The 18,446-nt window shown below is 41.0% G+C and overlaps 1 protein-coding gene across 4 annotated transcripts in view; it reads left to right on the top strand.

Annotated features, from left to right (window-relative positions):
• Positions 1 to 1,688, top strand: part of PHKB (phosphorylase kinase regulatory subunit beta) — a 233,927-nt gene extending 232,239 nt beyond the window's left edge. For all 4 annotated transcript variants that reach the window (XM_082711007.1, XM_082711005.1, XM_082711004.1 and 1 more), the window contains 2 exons: positions 33 to 173; positions 819 to 1,688. In XM_082711007.1, the coding sequence (XP_082567133.1) occupies positions 33 to 173; positions 819 to 956 (279 nt within the window). In that variant the 3' untranslated portion in view covers positions 957 to 1,688. The remainder of the gene's footprint in view (positions 1 to 32; positions 174 to 818) is intronic.
• The last annotated feature ends 16,758 nt before the right edge of the window (positions 1,689 to 18,446 follow it).

Below are 18,446 nucleotides of genomic sequence, written 5' to 3'. Positions count from 1 at the left end.
TATAATTGGCTTTCAACGTCTGTCTCTTCTAGTTACTAATGGTTGTATCCATTGTACTGGAAAGAAACCCTGAGCTAGAATTTCAAGACAAAGTAGATCTAGACAAACTGGTAAAAGAAGCATTTCATGAATTTCAAAAAGATGAGAGTCGACTAAAGGAAGTTGAAAAACAAGTAAGTAGAGAAAAAAGCTTTTTTTTTTTAATTGTCTCAACTCTTCAAAATATCCCTAATCTCTTACCGTTTAACTTACAAAACAGATTTATAGAGTGCAAAATGGAGTACTTGAGGAGCAGGGAGAAGTCTGACTTACTCGAGAAATTAGTGGTGCTCTTTAGTTAATTACTAGTCAGTTCAGCTATGAAGCTCTGACTAAAAAGAAAACTTGGGAAGATATCAATTTCCTTTATATAGTTAGCAGTTAAAATGTGTTTTACCAGAGAGGAGCCATAGATTTCAGAAGGCTATAAAATTAAATTCTGGGGAGGATGGGAATACATAACAGGCTACATTGGTGCTGTGTATACTATCTAATATAGTCCCTTCCAGGCTCTCTGTTTAATATTTTATGCTCATCTTAAAAAGGTTCCCTAAGTAAATAAAAATTATCAGCAAAGAGGAGAATACTAAAAATGTCTGTCTTTGTTTTATATGCTGAGAAGATGCCTTAGGAAAATGTAAGAAAACCTCAAGAAGGTTCTATTTTCCATGAGGAAATCTTTCTGCGAATTTATTTTTCCCCCTAGGCTGACACTGATTTTACCTGTCAACTCTTTACAAACAAAAATCAAACAACTCGCTTACTGTTTTCCTTTGTAGGATGACATGACTTCCTTTTATAACACTCCCCCACTGGGAAAAAGAGGAACATGCAGCTATTTGACAAAGGTTGTGATGAATTTGCTGCTAGAAGGAGAAGTCAAACCAAGCAACGATGACCCATGTCTGGTTAGTTAGTGAGGAAGGTGTGAGAAGCTCAATTGAGACCCATTTTCTAGCAGTGTGTTAAGTTTTGTGTTGAAGCTTAGTTCAGGCTGCCATTTATGTATGGATTGATTTTGTTGCTGAGGTGGTTGGCATACCCTTGGCAGTTACTGGACCTCTTGCATGCCATAGTCAATCTAATGGTAAGAAATGCTTTAACTAGGTGGAAAAAATTTCTCATGATTATTATGCCAACTATAATAATCTTTACTGAACAATAGAAATGGCTAATGAATTAAAAGTTCACCATTGCATGTTTTATGATCAAATAACTCATCGAAATGAATCTTTGTTCTTTGGAATAAATTCCCAACTTACTGCTATTAAAATGAATTTGCCAGTTAGAAGTGCATACAGGAAATGAGAAGATAGAGAAAGAATGGTGAACTTAACTTAGTGGCATTGTCATACTAGAAAAAATATTAAAATCATAAAAACAAATCTGCCAGCTAATGTTTTGATTTTCAGATACTGTGTTGTTGGTAATATTTTAGTATACAGAGCTGTTGTACAATTTTTACCTTGTAAACATGACTGTGGCTTTGTATTTTTGCTGACCTTAGGGGTTGGGCTAAAATACAGTGTAATCTATACCTGATCAAACATTTTCTTTGAGCTCTTACTAAAAATATGGCACGTGTAAGATTGTTCAGAAGTATGGACTATTAACCTAGTTTGTACTAATAAAAACAAAATTGAAAATCATTACGTTTTTTACCTGAATTAATGAGTATATCTGGACACACTTTTTATTCTCTTGTTCACAATATTAAGTCTATTACTCCTGAATATTTTCAGCTTAATTGATCTGTAGATAGAGTGGAAGAAAATCTGTGGTATCTACTCTTACACATATTTTGCTATGAAATTCACTTAAGCAGACTTTAAGAAAAATAGAAAATGGATTAAATGTTTAGGTTTTATGAATCCTTACTGAGTGTTACAGTACAGCCCATTAGTTTGAGCCATGGACCAAAGGAGAGTCATTTTTCTGACCAGTCTTATTATAGAGTATCACCATAATATGAAGATATCCACTTATTATGGAGTTTCACCTAAGAAGTCAAACTTGTTACATAAAGGAGGCAGCCCATTCCATAGTCTTGAAAAGGATCTAAGAAACATAGGACAAGTGGCTTTAGTAACAAGTCAAATTGATATCAAATACATGGTTCTGTGAGCGCATGGAAAAATCTGCAGAGTAAAGCACATTTCTCATAACTTTGAGGTATACTGCCTGGATCTTACATAAGAAATCATACACAAACTGGTTGGCAAACGTGGGAAAAATGAGGTAAAAAATCTGACCTTATAGAACATCTTAAGGAGAGGGATATGACAAAGAAGACAATTACTTGATAAATTAAGAGAGTTTATGAAAACATGGTAATGAACCTAGTTTCCAAAACAAGCATTAAAAAAACTTAAACTTGAAGCCCATGGAGAATTGAAGACTGATGCTTCATAGCTGGAGAAACTGGAAATAGAAAGAAAAAAAAAAGCCCTTGAAATATTTAGTATTTGCTGAAATCTAGAGGAAAGTAAACTATGTTGTATTTTTAAGAATTTTTAAGAAGTCTGATAAGCTAGGTAAAATTGCCAGAAACCTGTCACTGCCTTTATTGAAATCAAACATCAAATGCCAATATATTTCCTGCCTGAGTTTTAGTTTGCTGCTTAAATGCTGTATATGCAGGATTCTGGTTTTCCCATGCTGCTAAGGCATTCAGGATCTGTGACATACGTACCAACTTTGTGTTTTGATGAGATTCAAAATTTATTGTACTGAAAGATGTGTAAACCTTGATGTACACCTCTACAGAAGCCAATGTCTGTTTTCCAACTAGGAAAGCAGAACATAATAAGAATTAGAACACAGAACTCATATGAATTTTAAAAGTCCCATTTGGCCTACAGAGTTAAAATATTTTAACAGCTGTACTAGGGACTGACTGAAAATATTAGCACATTTATCCAGGCATGACAAGATTTAAATCTGATTTAAAACTTCCTCTATCACAATGGCAGATTCACTGTGTAAGTTTATTGTACAAGCAACGTCTGTTGGAAACTCCTGACTAAATATCAAATTCAACTACATTTCCAGAGCTATCATTTTAAGAAACATGGTGTTTTCCAGATTTCCTTATATTTTATTTAAGTCTGAAAAAGTCATATTTCAATCTAAAAAAATCAGAGTGTGGGATCATCTTGATGTCATCTTCAATATGTGATAAACTTACGGTGCCTTATGGACACGAAATAACATTTATAGGACACCTGAATAAATTTAGCTTTTTGCCACAACTCTATAAAGGGTAGGTTCAGACGTGCTTGTTGCCCTTCATGAGCATGCATATTAAATAGATGGCGTATAAAAGCAGAGAAGTCAACACGGTTTGACTACCCAGTTATAGCAGCACAGAGAGACCATGTTTAAATCAAGGAGAGGCTGGAAGTAGCATGGTAGTATGCAGCCAGATCATAAAACTACTCCATTTCAGAAACTAAAAACATGAATGAAAAACGAGGGAGGAAGGATCAGCAAAACAAAACCAGCAGTATTCAGATAAAGCAATACAATCCCCTACCAAAAACTCTATAAAGCAACAGGAAGACAAAAGGCTCATTGGATTCATATTTGGCTCCTGTTCATATTCTGGCCTCCCAGAAGCTGTACAGGGCGAGGACAAGGCAGTAGATAAATTATGAAAAACCTAATGCATTTTGAGGGAACCAGATGAGTGTTGAGTCAGCGTCTAGGGGAAAAAGACAGTGTCCTTCCAGCGTAGAATTCCTTCCCCCTCCACATATACCACCATTGGCACTATTCTCCAGCAAGGCCACTGCCAGCCCACATGACATCTGTGTGAGTTAGAAAAAGGCAGCCTTTCTGGGCACAGGGTCAGGCACCTTTGTGCTAAGAAAAATATCCTTTTACTGAACAGATACAATCCTATAGCAGGACACATGGCTCAGAGAGCCAAGAATAAGCTGGATTTCAGCCCCCGGTTGCCCTCTTAACTGGGCACCTTACCTGGGCACTGCCACAATTGTGCTCTCCAAGGAAGGAAATTACTATTGAGAGTGGCTGTTTTGATTTTTCATGTGGGGTGGGGTAGATGAGGAGCAAGGGTGACCACAATCCCCTAGAAACAATTATCTACTAACAATAGATGGTCTGTCAATAGGTACTGCAGACCTTGTCCTGTTGCCTGAGAAGGGGCTTATGGGCAGTGGTGATTGGATTTGACGACTATCTTTTTTTCTCTGAAGTCTTGTTTTAACACTATGAAACCTGAATTCACTCTTCCTAATCAAGAGTATCCTGTTTCCAAGGACAGTGGCTTGTAGTATGAGACTGTTCCTTTAAACAGGGCAAACTTTGGAGCTTACTTATTATTGCCAGAGAAGGAGGGACTCAGCTGGAAATAGCTAGAAGAGAACAAAAGAAAAGCGTTCAGATTGGGAAGAAGTTCAGAAGACCACCGACACTGTATCTGGGTACCCACAAAATTGCTGTGCCAATCTCAAGAAAGATGGAAAGAAGCTGCTTGTAAACTATGTAAAAATACTACAGGATAAAAGAATAGATATAGAACTCATTCTAAATATACTCCCTCCACAACAAATGCCCTATACTCAAAAATAAAGAGAAAAGGAATTGATGAAAGAAGAAAGCAAAGACAAGACAATACAATAGGAAGAAAAATAGAGTTGAGGCAACAGGTTTCACAAATTAGAAACAGCAAAGAACAAAATATACCTAGCTAAAAACTGAATTGCTGACTGACAAGGAAAACGAGATAATTCAGTCAAGTGCTGAATATCAACTCTACGCTGGACACTGTTCTGGCATGGTAATTGGGGGAAAAAAGACAAATTTCCTCTCATGGAGTTTATAGTCTAGTTGGTGTTGGGAGCATGGGTGACACATAGTAATGAATGCTGTGAAGAAAAATGAGACAGGACGGGGAGGGAACGAGTGACAAACATCATTAGTTTTCCTGTGGTTATGGAGAGGTCTCTGATGTGGTATTTCATAAGAGAGATAATCAGAGTAAATGCTGATGGAAAAGGATAGAGATGGAGGTGGACAAGGTTGATCCAACATAAATAAAACTGGTATCCATCAGTACAGAAGGCTACATTGACACAGAAGAAAAAAACTCAATGATATAAAGTTTTCCCTAAATAAAGAACTAAATCTGCAGGTAAAGAGAACACTTCATCTTCCAGAAAAATTTGATACAAAGTGAGCAACATTGAAACATCTTGGAGAAGTTAAGACCCCAAAACCCATAATCTTCTAGGGCTCAACTCAGTAAGTGTGATCTAAGACTTTTTTTCCTGGCCAGTTGTAAAGGCAAAGAATTCTTCAATACACAGTAACTCAGAAATCATAACACCGTGAATCTTTCTTGAAAATAATACTTGACTAAATCCAGTCAACCAAGAGAATCAATGTGAATAGTGCAGTAATGGAGAAAACATAATAAATATGTAAGAACTACTCATAAATGATTAATCCATTAAAGTATCAATAGTAACAACAATACAATTTACAGTCACAGAAAAGAATGTAAAGGTGACTTGAAAGAAAAACTTAGCAATTTAAAATGATGTAATTATGGGCCAGCCTAGAGCTGGCTGACAAAACTCAGTAGTGGCTGAGAAGGAAGTACTAATGAGCTAATTTCCTTGTTTTCCACAGCAAGGAATATTATTCACTTCATTTTTTAAAGTTAATAAATCAATAAATTAAGGGCTTTTTTTTAAAGTTTACAATTTGAAATGCAGGTAATTTTAAATTACCACAAGGTGCCAGGTAGGAGAGGTGATGTTCAGAAAATTGACCATAAAGCATAAGACAGAAAACAAAATGACAGTCCAAGATCCCTTATAACTGTGTGCTCTCCACTTTACTGTCAGACAACCTTTAATTAAAAGTAAAAAAAAAAAAAAAAAAAAATCTTTAACTAGAATACAAGTGGCCTAAATCTATATACAGAACAAAGCATCATCATGGCAGAAATTGCTAGACGTCCATCAAAATCCATTCTCCACTTCCATAGTAACAGAATTATAGCTGGGCATATATGGCTACTCAGATGTATCAGACATTCTATTATCTCTCACAGAGTATGGGTTTGTGACTTCAGTGGAATGCTCTCCAATGGGATGTGAGCAGAAGTAGTGAATGATACCTGTAGACCATCTGTGCTTGCCTGCCCTGTGCACTTCCCCTACTCCTGTGGGCTGAGATGACAATGAGCAAGGTGAATGTGGTAGCCATTTGTGGACAATGGCCAAACTGCCTCAGTGTCAGTCCCTGACCAATGGTGAGGCAGGCGGTCTGTACCCCCTCTATGCCCGAACTCTGCTTGCTGCATCACCTGCCATTAACCACTGAGCTCGGATTCTGTTGGGATACAGAAACTACCAGTTATTTAGACAAAAAGAATGTAACGTAAAGAATTATTTAACCATTGTGTATATATACCACATCTTCTTGATCCATTCATCTGTGGATGGACATCTAGGTTCTTTCCATAGTTTGGCTATTGTGGACATTGCTGCTATAAACATTCGGGTGCATGTGCCCCTTTGGACCACTACATTTGTATCTTTAGGGTAAATACCCAATAGTGCAATTGCTGGGTCATAGGGCAGTTCTATTTTCAACATTCTGAGGAACCTCCATGCTGTTTTCCAGAGTGGCTGCACCAGCTTGCATTCCCACCAACATATACACAATGGAATACTATGCAGCCATCAAAAGAAATGAAATCTTGCCATTTGCGACAACATGGATGGAACTAGAGCGTATCATGCTTAGCGAAATAAGTCAAGCAGAGAAAGACAACTATCATATGATCTCCCTGATATGAGGAAGTGGTGATGCAACAGGGAGGCTTAAGTGGGTAGGAGAAGAATAAATGAAAAAAAAGAATTATTTAACCAGATATAAAGTATGAAACTGAAAGTGAGTGTATGTGAGCAGTTCCCTCTAGCCAGCAGCAAGATACATAAAGCAAGTGTCTGAAAATGCAAAGAGAAACAAAAACATAATCACTAACTTGCCTGTGATGAATAAAATCTGCAAACAAATAATGACCCCATGGGAATAATCACTAAAACATAAATATTTAATTCTATATCCAAACTACAGAGATTATATCTTCTAGTTCCCCTGAAACATTTTGAAGCTGTCCTTATTTTGGGTGCCAGGGAGAATCTCCATGCATTTCAAAATTAGAAGTAATGGAGGGGTGCCTGGGTGTCTCAGTCGGTTAGCGTCCGACTCTTGATCTTGGCTCAGAGTCTGATCTCAGGGTTGTGAGTTCAGACCCCGCATTGGGCTCCATGCCCAATAAAAGTGAAGACTGCATTCTCTTATGTCCAATTAAAGAACAAAAAAGGCTTTAGTTTAATAACCAAAATAGAAAAGAAAAAAAGCCAACCTCTCATAATTTTGAAATTCTTTATTGAAACCGAAACTGAAATTTCAGAATACCTAAACTGTGATCAAATTACTACATAAAAGATGACTATGACCATATTCAGACAAAAATTATAGTTCTAAACATAGTACCAAACAAGATCAAATGGAAATTAAACTCATTGCAAGAAAGAAAATAATCAGGTGAAACTAATTCAAAAACAAAACAAAAAATAAATCTAAGAGCTTTTTTTTTTTTTAAAGATTTTATTCATTCATTTGACAGAAAGAGATTACAAGTAGGCAGAGAGGCATGCAGAGAGAGAGGAGGAAGCAGGCTCCCTGCTGAGCAGAGAGCCCAATGCGGGACTCGATCCCAGCACCCCGAGATCATGACCTGAGCCAAAGGCAGCGGCTTAACCCACTGAGCCACCCAGGCGCCCCTAAGAGCTGCTTTTTTTTGTTTGTTTTAATTTCTTTTTAAAGATTCTACTTATTTATTTGACAGACAGAGATCACAAGTAGGTAGAGAGGCAGGCAGAGAGAAGAGGAAGCAGGCTCCCTGCTGAGCAGAGAGCCCGATGTGGGGCTCAATCCCTGGACCCTGGGATCATGACTGGAGCTGAAGGCAGAGACTTTAACCCACTGAGCCACCCAGGTGCCCCTGTTTGTTGGTTTTTAAAGAAACCATTAGGTCGCTATACCACCAGTTAGCCTAATCAAGTAAGAACAGGGGCTAATAATCGGTTGCATTTACTGAGCATTTAATATACTAGGCATTGGGCTTAGTTCTTTATATTGAAGTGCTCTATGTATATATGGCACATAGGGCCATATGTACAGTGTGGAGTAGAAGCTATTAGTATCCTCATTTTACATATGAGGAAACTGAGGAACAGAGTTTAAGCCTCTTATCCAAGGTCCCACAAATAGTACGTGACTGAACAGTGAGATTCCAATCACAAAATTAGAACTGAGATAATTATTTCTCAAATGCAGAGGAATTTGAAAAATTTTAAGGATACATAGTCATTAGAAAAGTCTCGAATTTGTAACATGACTCGTTCAAAGATGCTTTATTAAGAACCGAGCTCATCTATTTTTGTCCCCTAGCCCCTGCCCATCTTACAACAGCATCGGTGCCTCTGTGATGTGGGGACATAGGGAAGCAGTTTCCCTGAACTGCTGGAAGCCTTGCAGCTCTTGAGAGAAACACATTTACTCTGGAATCTGGCTTAACCCTCCTTCCTCCCAGAGAGATCATCAGAGGCATATCCATCTGACAGAAAAGGCAGGTCCCAGTTCCATCTTTCTGAAAGCACTGAAGGGTTCTAAATAAGGACAAAAGTTCCCAATGCCGCATGTATTTCACTTCCTTTCTGAGCCAGGAATCCAATGAGAATGAAGAAACTCAATACTATCAGTCACTCACTATCAAGTGCCCACCCCGCCATATTCCCGTGTTTGGTAGAGAAATACGGCTCGAGTGGGTAATTATTCTCCCATCTCGTGCGCTCAGTACGGTGAACTACGGGGGCAGGTTTAAGTGGCAATTTCAGTTCGAACACCGGCCGAGGCACCAGTAGAGATGATAAGTTCATAAGGGGTTTGGATCATTTAGAGAAGTGTTTGTTTTCTGAGCCTGGGAGTGGGTGCTGTAATCAGAAGTCTTTCATGCAGCACGCGTTTCTAGCTCTTCAGATTCAATTGTTTTTTGATGGAGATATTGCAAATTACGGAAGCACAGCTCACGACCCAGGAGTTTGGCGGCGCAATCAAATTTTTCTTCTGGTCCACTTCACGTGCCAGTCTGCACTGAGAAGGAGCAGGATGAATCCACCAGAAATGGAATGTTTGAATCTGATTTTTTCTACTACCTGCTTATACTGAAAAAAAAAAGGGGGCGGGGGGGTGATTTTCCAGCCTTTGAAATCGTTAATCTGCCCTCATTTAAAGGATTGTTTCATTTAACGCTTTTTTCCCCCTGGTTCTGCTTTTGTTGGTGTGTCTTATTGACCTATGTTAGAGGACAAAGAATTCCTTGACTCTTGTTTATTTTACCCCAATTTAGAAGCTCACGATTGCCAATTTCATCCTGGTGGTCAATATTAATTAGCATTCACCTTGCACACAGCCATTTCCTGGTCTCCAGTTTAGAACTGTGAGAAAGGACAAAAACCGAGAATCTGAGAACTTGGTCTCCTGCCACAGATCTTTCATTTTCTGAACGCTGTGGACCACTGGCTGATCACTGATGCTCTCCGAACCTCAGTTTCTTTATCCTTAAAGTGACTGAGTTGGGCAAGATTTTTGCAAAGTCCCTTCAACTCTACCATTTTATCAAATCATCATCCATTTATGTAACTGTGTGCATCCCTTTTCCTTTAAACGGAAGCTTCACTCCTGTGTCACTAGGTGCTACTTTTCGAAGAGCACCCTATTCTCTTGCCTCAAATATCACCTCAAGCCTCATAACTCTTTCTCATATATGTACACATATACATATATATACATAAACATACACACACACGTGTGTATAAATAAACAAACAAACAAATAAATAAATAATATCTCCATTTGCCCACTGGAAATTTCCACTTATCTGTCCTACCATTTTTTCATCAAGCCCTCTTTGCATGGTTTGTCTCATTTAACCCAGTTTTCTTTCCCTGGAACTACACCACTGCCAAATCGACTATATCCTCCACTTACCCAGTTTGAGGTCTCCAGTCTAATTACCATTCCTTTCCAGCCATTCCAAAACTGAATGTAAACATTTTGTTCATCTTGTAAATAAACCTTCAGTGACTCCCTATTGTCGGGCTTTGTGAGTCAGTCCAGGCTACTTACGGTCTTCAAAACAAACACAAATGTGGTGTCCTTGTCTGAAATGTATTCCTGTCCTTCTCTCTTATTTACTTCTTCCGTCCTCATGACCCGTCCTCCTCCTAGTCGTCTCTAGCTCAGCATGCCCAAGGATGCCACGGATTCCACGCAGTTACAGAATATAGACTCTCTACTGGAGCACTTAGTATTTCATGAGGCCAGTGTTTTCTTTAGGTGAAATATAAGCCTTCTGCGGCCTGGCCCTCAATAAAGACTAAATAAATTGGGTGCCTCCACCCACTACCAACCTCAGGGCTAAACATGTAGCAGAGGCTGAGTAAATGCTTGTTGATTGACAGAAAAAGAGAGTGGATAATAAAAATTTATTATAGATGGGATTTTTTCCAAAGGGCAATGTTACTGTCCTCTTGTCTGAAAATAGAGACTAAGGACTATTTTTGTAGTTTTATATATGGTTGTGCGGCGGTGAGAGAGAAATTCAGTTAACCTGTACATGTTTATCTCATCTGGAAAAGGAAAGGTAAAAAAAATTGTAAGCTCCATGTTTCTGAGAACTGCTGATGAATGACTATAGTCCTCTGAAAGCAAAAAGCTGAGAATTCCAACTTTGCTTTATAAAAATAGCTTTGGAGTCACATTCTGAAACTGGAAGATTTTACGCAAATTAATAATACAAGTGATTTTTCAACTTCTATTGAGCAGGGAAGTAAATAACTAGAACTAGCAGAGTCAGCAGTTAGTTAAGTGGTTCTCTCAAATGCATCAAGGGCAGTGCCATTAATTTTCTCTGTTGTGGAGTGGAGGATGATCCCAACACAATTCCTTCTACTTTTGGCCCAGTGCCCCGTATCCTTGACAGGAGTTTAGGTGGCAATGGTTTGGTTAAAATACATTATGCCAGTGAGTTTTTCCTTAGGTTCTTTAAGAAGAGACCCAAGACAGCAATACATAGTAGTAACTGGAGAAGACACTTGCCTTGGGTCACCTTGCTTTACCATTAAATGGAGAAAACGCATGCTCATCCGTGGGTCTCTCTTGGCTCCCACTCTTCATCAGATGGATGAGGGAAACCTCAGAGGGTCATCGTGAAGAAAAGGTGGGGTGATAAATGAGAAAGTACCCCGAAAAAGGTAACACTGTAGTATATAGCACATCATTATTGAAGTTTGCTTGGTATAAAACAACAGGTCTGCCTAGTAGTTATTCTATTGCATAATTTATAAAATGAAGCCTCAACTATGTACAGGCATTGTATTGTGGTGCATATGAGAGACTGACTTCAATGTGCCCATTCGGTACTAGAATAGTGACCACACGGGCCTTTGGCCCAAAGCTCCCCTGCAGGCCAGGGATCCGTGTGAATCTTTACCAAATCCTTCCACCATTAATGATTCATGACAATATCAGCCGCCTGTGCAAGGCCCTTTCCCAGCCATTATCCCCTTTCACCCTCAGAGTCACTGGACCTCCCCTCTGGGGGTGGTTCTCCTCCTCTACAAGCGATGGCGCACATACAGCCCCATCGTCCCCCTGACACGACCAGGCTGGAGCCGTGCCAAAGGCCAGCCCCCCTGAACTCTGTGACTAGAGAAAGAGAACAGCTGTCTCTTTCCTAGTTCCTGAGGCTTCGTGAATTTTATAGACTTGGGGGGCAGAGAGTCAGGTAGCAGCTGTTCTCCTCTGCTGTTACCCGTCTGTTTAGTGACTTCATGTTGTTGCCTTTGGGAACATGATGTCTTGCAGTGACCCAAACACCACCACCTCTCTGGAGTGATATTATGCTCCTGATCTTCCTTTTGCTGTTCATTAGGTCTCAGTGGGTCTGTCTGTGGGAATTGGCCCTTTGTTATCATCCTGAGAAGGTGGAAGGTGGACACCTCTGAGTGGTGGAGGAATGGTAAAAGGGTGTTTTGTTGTGTGAAGTACATACTGAGGTCTCAGGAGTGCAAGGAAAAAGGCTTTGGGCAGGCAGTAGGGGTAGGGGCTTCTATGAGGTTTCTGTTTCCAAAACACATGTTTAATGAGTGTACATACATGTGTGTGTGTGTTGCCCAGGAAGGCAAGGAGATAAGCCCAGTGCCTGGTGAAGAGATACCCAATGAGGCTCTTTTAGAATATTGTTCTTGCTGCCAATGTGACATGGCTCCATCCCTGGCCATGGCAGAAACCAGGGTTTGCCTCGGGCTCCTCAGGACAGAAGCAGATTTCTCTTCCAACTAGGACCAACCCCTGCAGCTGTGCTGGTATCTCACCCTCTCTGGGCTTCTCGGGGCACTTGACCCATCAGCTCTCTCCTCTCTTCCACTCTTCACTGAGTCCTTTTTAGCATTAACATATGCTTTCATCTCTCCCATCTTAAAACAACCTTCCTCCCTCACTCCCCATGGCCCTTCACCCAAACCAACTTTATCCTCTTCTTCGCCCATCCACAGACAAATTTCTCAAAACAGTCTGCACATGTTCTATTTTTTCACTTTCCTGTCTGTCTCAGAAATGACTCTTAGTAAGGTCATCAATAATTTTCATGTCACCAAGTCCAAAGGACATTTTCTTTAGGCTTCATCTCTTTAGCAGTGTTTCAACAACCTCTCTCACCTTAAGTCACCATCTTCCCTTGGTTTCCAGGCCTCTATATGCTCCTGGTTTACCTCTTCCTCCCCAGAAGCTCTCAGGGGCTTTACCCAGAGTATGCTCTTCTACCCACCACTAAAATGTTGGCATTTCCCCTTGGCTTCACCCAAGACCCCCTTCTCTAGTCCACCATCTCTCCCTGGATAGGGATGTCATTGATCAACAGCTGACTAAACAACAGGGACTTCTGTGTTTCTATCTTTAAACCTCTGACATCAGACCCATATTCAACTACCTAGTTGACAGCATAGTCTATGGACAGACACTTCATCGTCAGTACATCCAATATTGAACCTATAATGATCTCTCTCCCAACTCCTAAAATCCCACTTTACTTCCAGTTGTCCTTCCATAATCCGTATACCCAGGTGTGGAGGCATCATATTTGGGGTTTATCACTACCACAGTGAGTCAATTACTAAGGTCTTTCAATTCAAGTCCTAAGAGACCTTGAGTTGACTCACGGCTCTCATTTCCATTGGGTTAGGCCACCATCATCTCAGAGCTGAACTTCTGAGATAGACTCCTAACTAGTCTTTTTGCTTTGTGTCGTGTTTACCTCCAATCTATTCTCCAGTCATCAGCAGGAAAAGTACTTTTGTGGGGTTTTGTTGTTGTTGTTTTATTTTTAAAGATTTTATTTATATATTTGACAGAGAGAGAAAGGAACACAAGCAGGAGTGGTGTGAAAGGGAGAAACGGGCTTCCCGCCGAGGAGGCAGCCCAAAACGGGGCTCCATCCCAGGGCTCCGGGATCATGACCTGAGCTGAAGGCAGATGCTTAATGACTGAGCCACCTAAGCACTCCGGGCAAAGTACTTTTGGAATGAAAATCTTACAGGGGACTTGGGTGTTGGGGAGGAGAGCAGAGAGACTTGAACTCTTCAAAAATTTTTTAAAAAAATCGTTCTAAGATAAAATTTAAAACTCTTGTCTCCATTTCTCAGATTCACCACAAAGCCTTTCTCCTGTTTTCTCGGCTGCCTCCTCACTTTTCTTCTTTAGCCAGGCTCTCTCCTAGTCATCCATCATCCTGCAATTCAGTTGTCACTTTGCGGAAAGCCTTTTTGGAGCCCCAAGACCAGAAAGTTCCTGATGTTTCATGATTCATTCTTTCAAAGAGGGAGAAACAATGATCACAATTGCAACGCCCTAATTGATGAAGGGATTAGCTCCTTAACACCTTATACTATCTTAAAAAAAAAAAAATCAATCATGGTGATGGTTGAAGAACTCTATGAATATATGAAAAGCCATTAAGTTGTACACCTGAAATGGAAGAATTGTACAGTATATGCATTATATCTCAATAAATATATGTCTTGTTTAAAAAAAGGAAAGCCTTACATGAGAATGGAAGCTCTAGAGGGAGCAGGGAACTTGTCTCTCTTGTTTATCATTGTGCCTTGCACACACATAGTATGTGCCCAATTATTGACTGAACAATGGTGAAGAGTGTGAGTACATAACAGGGCTGCTCTCCTGAGTCAGGCTGGACTGCTAAATGTTTTGTACTTTCTTTGGATTTGGGAAAGAAAGGTTGGTTTTGGTCTATTCCAGCCTGATTGTTTTAATCCCTTTTTATGAAAATGCCCTCAGACCTCTGTCACATCACAAGGGGAAGAAGAAGTGACCCTGAGCTTATAAGTTCGAAGCCCATCAGAACCGGGAGTTTCTGTGTTTCTCCTCTGAAAGCCTGCCTCTGGCAGCACCAGGCCAGCTCCCCACCGGCAGTCACAGCCGGGTGATGGCAAGGGTCTCAGTCCTCTGCAGTGTTCTCACCTACGATTCCCAGGGAAATACAGCTGAATTATTACTGCCGTTATCATTATGGTTTTACATCTCCTGAATAGTTTCTTTGTTGTTTGGCATGGCTCCATGGAGGTACCACGCACGTTCACGTCCCCGCTGAAGAAATGCTACAAGTTATAAAAATCAGTTAGTCATGAAGGGAACCACGGGAGAGAATTCAGATCGACTGTATACCCTGCTTCCTACAAAGTATTAATCTTTATTTATTTTTGAATTCCTCTAAAGGGAATCAAACACAATCAATGAGTCGGACCCCATTTGGTTTTCCTTTCCTTTCTGGATCACCCACTCGAGATGAAGCAAAAAATGCTCCAGGGAGCATGCCCACGGTCTGCACCATAACTGAAAAAACTGCCTTCTTTGGCTTTCCCGGGTGTGCGTGTGGCAGCTTGGGACAACATCCAAATAGATGTGTAAGAAGAGTAAGTAGGTAAATGTACTTCAGAAGGAGATTCCAACTGCGATTTTTCTTTTCATCACAGGCTCTTTCCCAAGCAGTGCATCACTCCAACTTTGAAATTTGTCTGCGCACAGACTGCTTGAGCTGCTATTTTAAAGTCTTTCCAACTAAAGCCCTTTGTGGCTTGTTTATGTTAGATATTAATGGGGCTGACTGCAGGATGCATTTCTGGGTAAAAATTCCCACCAATGAATGTAAATGCTCTGGGGCCTGAAACCTAGAACTTCTGTGTTTTTTGTTTTTTGTTTTTTGTTTTTAAGATTTTATTTATTTATTTGACACAGAGAGAAAGATCACAAGTAGGCACAGAGGCAGGCAGAGAGAGAGGGGGAGGCAGGCTCCTTGCCGAGCAGAGAGCCTGACACGGGGCTTGATCCCAGGACCCTGAAACCATGACCTGAGCCGAAGGCAGAGGCCCAACCCTCTGAGCCACCCAGGTGCCCCTCTGGTTTTTACTATAAAGCAACTTCCTACAAATTACTTCTGTCTTCTATCAGATGCCAGCCAGGAGCACAGCAGTGGTGGGAGCCACAGCAGTGACTCTTACCAAGACGTGTGCAGAATTCTCTCTAAAGCTTTGCCACGTTGGTGTTTTTCCACATGTACTCGCCTGGGTGCTGAGATCTTTGAGTCTCCTAACAAATTTATCCATTCATTCATCCAGAATTATTGGTTGAGCACATTATAGGCACTAGGGGTCTAGAGACAAATAAGACAATTGAGGTCTCTGTCCTCAAGGAGCTTATATTCTAGTGTGGAGAAACAGAAAAATAAGCAAGAAAGATAGCAATGTCTGAGATTGATGATAAAAAGAAACAAAACCAGGACAGTGATTGGAGAGTTCTGGAGGGATCAAGGATATTTTAGGGAATATCAGGAAGTCTTCTATGAGCAGGTAGCATTTGAACCAAATGACGGGAAGGACCCAGCCAGGTAAAGATTAGAGAGTGAATGCCAATGTCCTGGGGCAAGAGTGAGTTAGTTGCATGCATAGAACAGAAAGAAGTCCAGGATTACTGGACCGGAATGAACAAAGGGGAATAGGTAGATGTGAGGTTGAGGCAGGGCTGGAGCTGGATGTTGTACAACCTGCAGGCTTTGGCTAGGGGATCGGTTTTCTAAGTGCAGTGGGAAGACATTGGAGGGTTTTAAGCAGTGAGTGTTGGTGGTGACATGAATGCATTGGAGGGAAGAAGAATCTGGGGGACTCATTGCTGGATCAGACACAGGGATAGCCTCTGGTAAGGCCAAGCTCAGTTGATATTGTGCAGCACCTAAGCCAAGAGACAGAGACACTAGCATTCACCAGACCACCCTCCAACCCCTTGGCCCTGGTTAGCCACTCGGCCTATAAGTTGAGACTAGCTTTAAGACAAGGCAACTAAAAATCAAATGTGCCTTTAGCTGTATATTTAATCAGTGCCCTCCATCCTTTCCAATTTGTTGTGGCAACTTCTATTGGATTCCCGAACTCAAGTGCTATTTCTTTTTAATGAAGAGGGTCTGGCCTTAATGAAGATGACTGGGCCACATTTACAGAGTTAACATTCTACCTTCGAAACTGCTGCCACCAAATTGCTGGATGCCTGAAGCCAGCCGTCCACCTCTGAAAGCGGCGTTCCTCGGGCCTCCCTGTCAGGCAGGCACCTAAGGGTTTCGAGGGACCTCTTGTTGAAGTGCAGGACAAGGCCCTTCTGTGACATTTGTCACGGTTCTTAGAGGCAGAGAATTGCCAATTAGCCACATAGGCTGCTTTTGGAATCCAGTTCAAACATCATTTCCTCAAAGTGAACTAAATTATAAATTTTTTGCTGATTGTAGATAAGAGATAGGAGCATTTAAAAATATATTGCTCTTTTCCAGAGGAGGAATACAAATCTTGACACTTGAAAAATAGCAGCAACCAACCATCATGATGTTTTTCCTATGATATGCAGGAACAAATCTTTATGTTCTTCGCAAATAAGGGTAGTGTCTGGGTCAGAGTGGAGTGTGGGAGGTGAAAATGACTTTGTGATGAATTTTGGTCCCACTTTATTCTCTGCCTACTTGTGATTTCAACTCCCACTAGTGTTTTCTAGTAAGCTAATACTGAATTATAGCATTCTTTTCTTTAGCAAGGTCTCTTGACAGTTAGAACTAAGGTAATAATAATGGGGGGGGGCAGGAGGAGGAAATGGATCTTTAACCAGCTTTTATGTCTGTGATAGATGGAGAGAAGAAAGCACGTGGTTAGCTTTGAGTGAAGCCCAGGGACAGGGCCTGCTAAGAGGCCTGACAATTTTAAAATCTATTCCGCACATTAAAAAAAATTAATCGTCAAATTGTTTTCATAATAGTCCCTCAGAAGCAAGACATGATTCTGCCTATTTTTCAGGGAACCAGCAAGGAGGGTTGGGTGGGTAAACTCTATCACTGCATTGGAAGATGGACACAAGAGGAAAGGACAAGGAGTCAGATGGTAGAACAGCAGAAAACATCTCTCTCTGCATATCCCAGGAGTCTTTGCTTGATGAGGGTGGAAAAGGTGCTTGCTGGGGGCAGCCTTTCCCAGCTAAGGAAAGCAAGAGATGCTCCAGGAGGACTTTCGAGCCTTCCCTGCCCCTATCCAGAGGGACTTTCTCATCCAGCTGCCCCCTTGGGTTCATTTTCCACCTTAGGTAGAAAGCCATCCTCTCCAGGAGATTCTTGGTAAATGCATGCTCTAGGCTCTTGGGAGCACATCAGTTACCTGCACCGACCTGGATTCATCACACAAGGTGCCTGGCAGCAGGGCCGAGAGATAATTTCCACCCATTTGCTCTTTCCTTCTCATTTCCTCTTTGTAACCTCTCCTCTCCACTCCTCCAAGTACCTTTTCCCACCAGCTTTGCAAGTCCGAGTTTTGTCCTTTAGGCCCGGCTTGCCTACAAGCATCATATCCAACCAGTTCCCCTCTTGTTCAGAAACATTTCTTGAGTCCCCACAGTTTACAGAGTAGGGTTCAGACTTCTGAAACTGTGTATTGGGGAAAACCCCAAAGCTGTACTCTGCAACCGGCTAGCTCTCTGCTAAGGGGAGAGTCATGCATCCCATTTAATTCAGAAGCAGGGTTGTCAAGGGTTGTCAAGACGACATCCATCCCTGTGCCTATGGCTATGGGTGCGGATGCCAGAGAATGTGCATCTCCTTTTTCCATGTTACAGTCTTCAGATTCGTTGAAATGTCAATTTCACGAACACATCTGGGCTTCTCTTTGGTGTTTACCCATTTCCAGCTAAATTCTGAAGGG

This window comes from Mustela nivalis (genome assembly GCF_964662115.1).
Source record: "Mustela nivalis genome assembly, chromosome: 18".
In the NCBI taxonomy this organism is placed as follows: domain Eukaryota; kingdom Metazoa; phylum Chordata; class Mammalia; order Carnivora; family Mustelidae; genus Mustela; species Mustela nivalis.
This window is presented reverse-complemented; position numbering and strand designations above follow the sequence as displayed.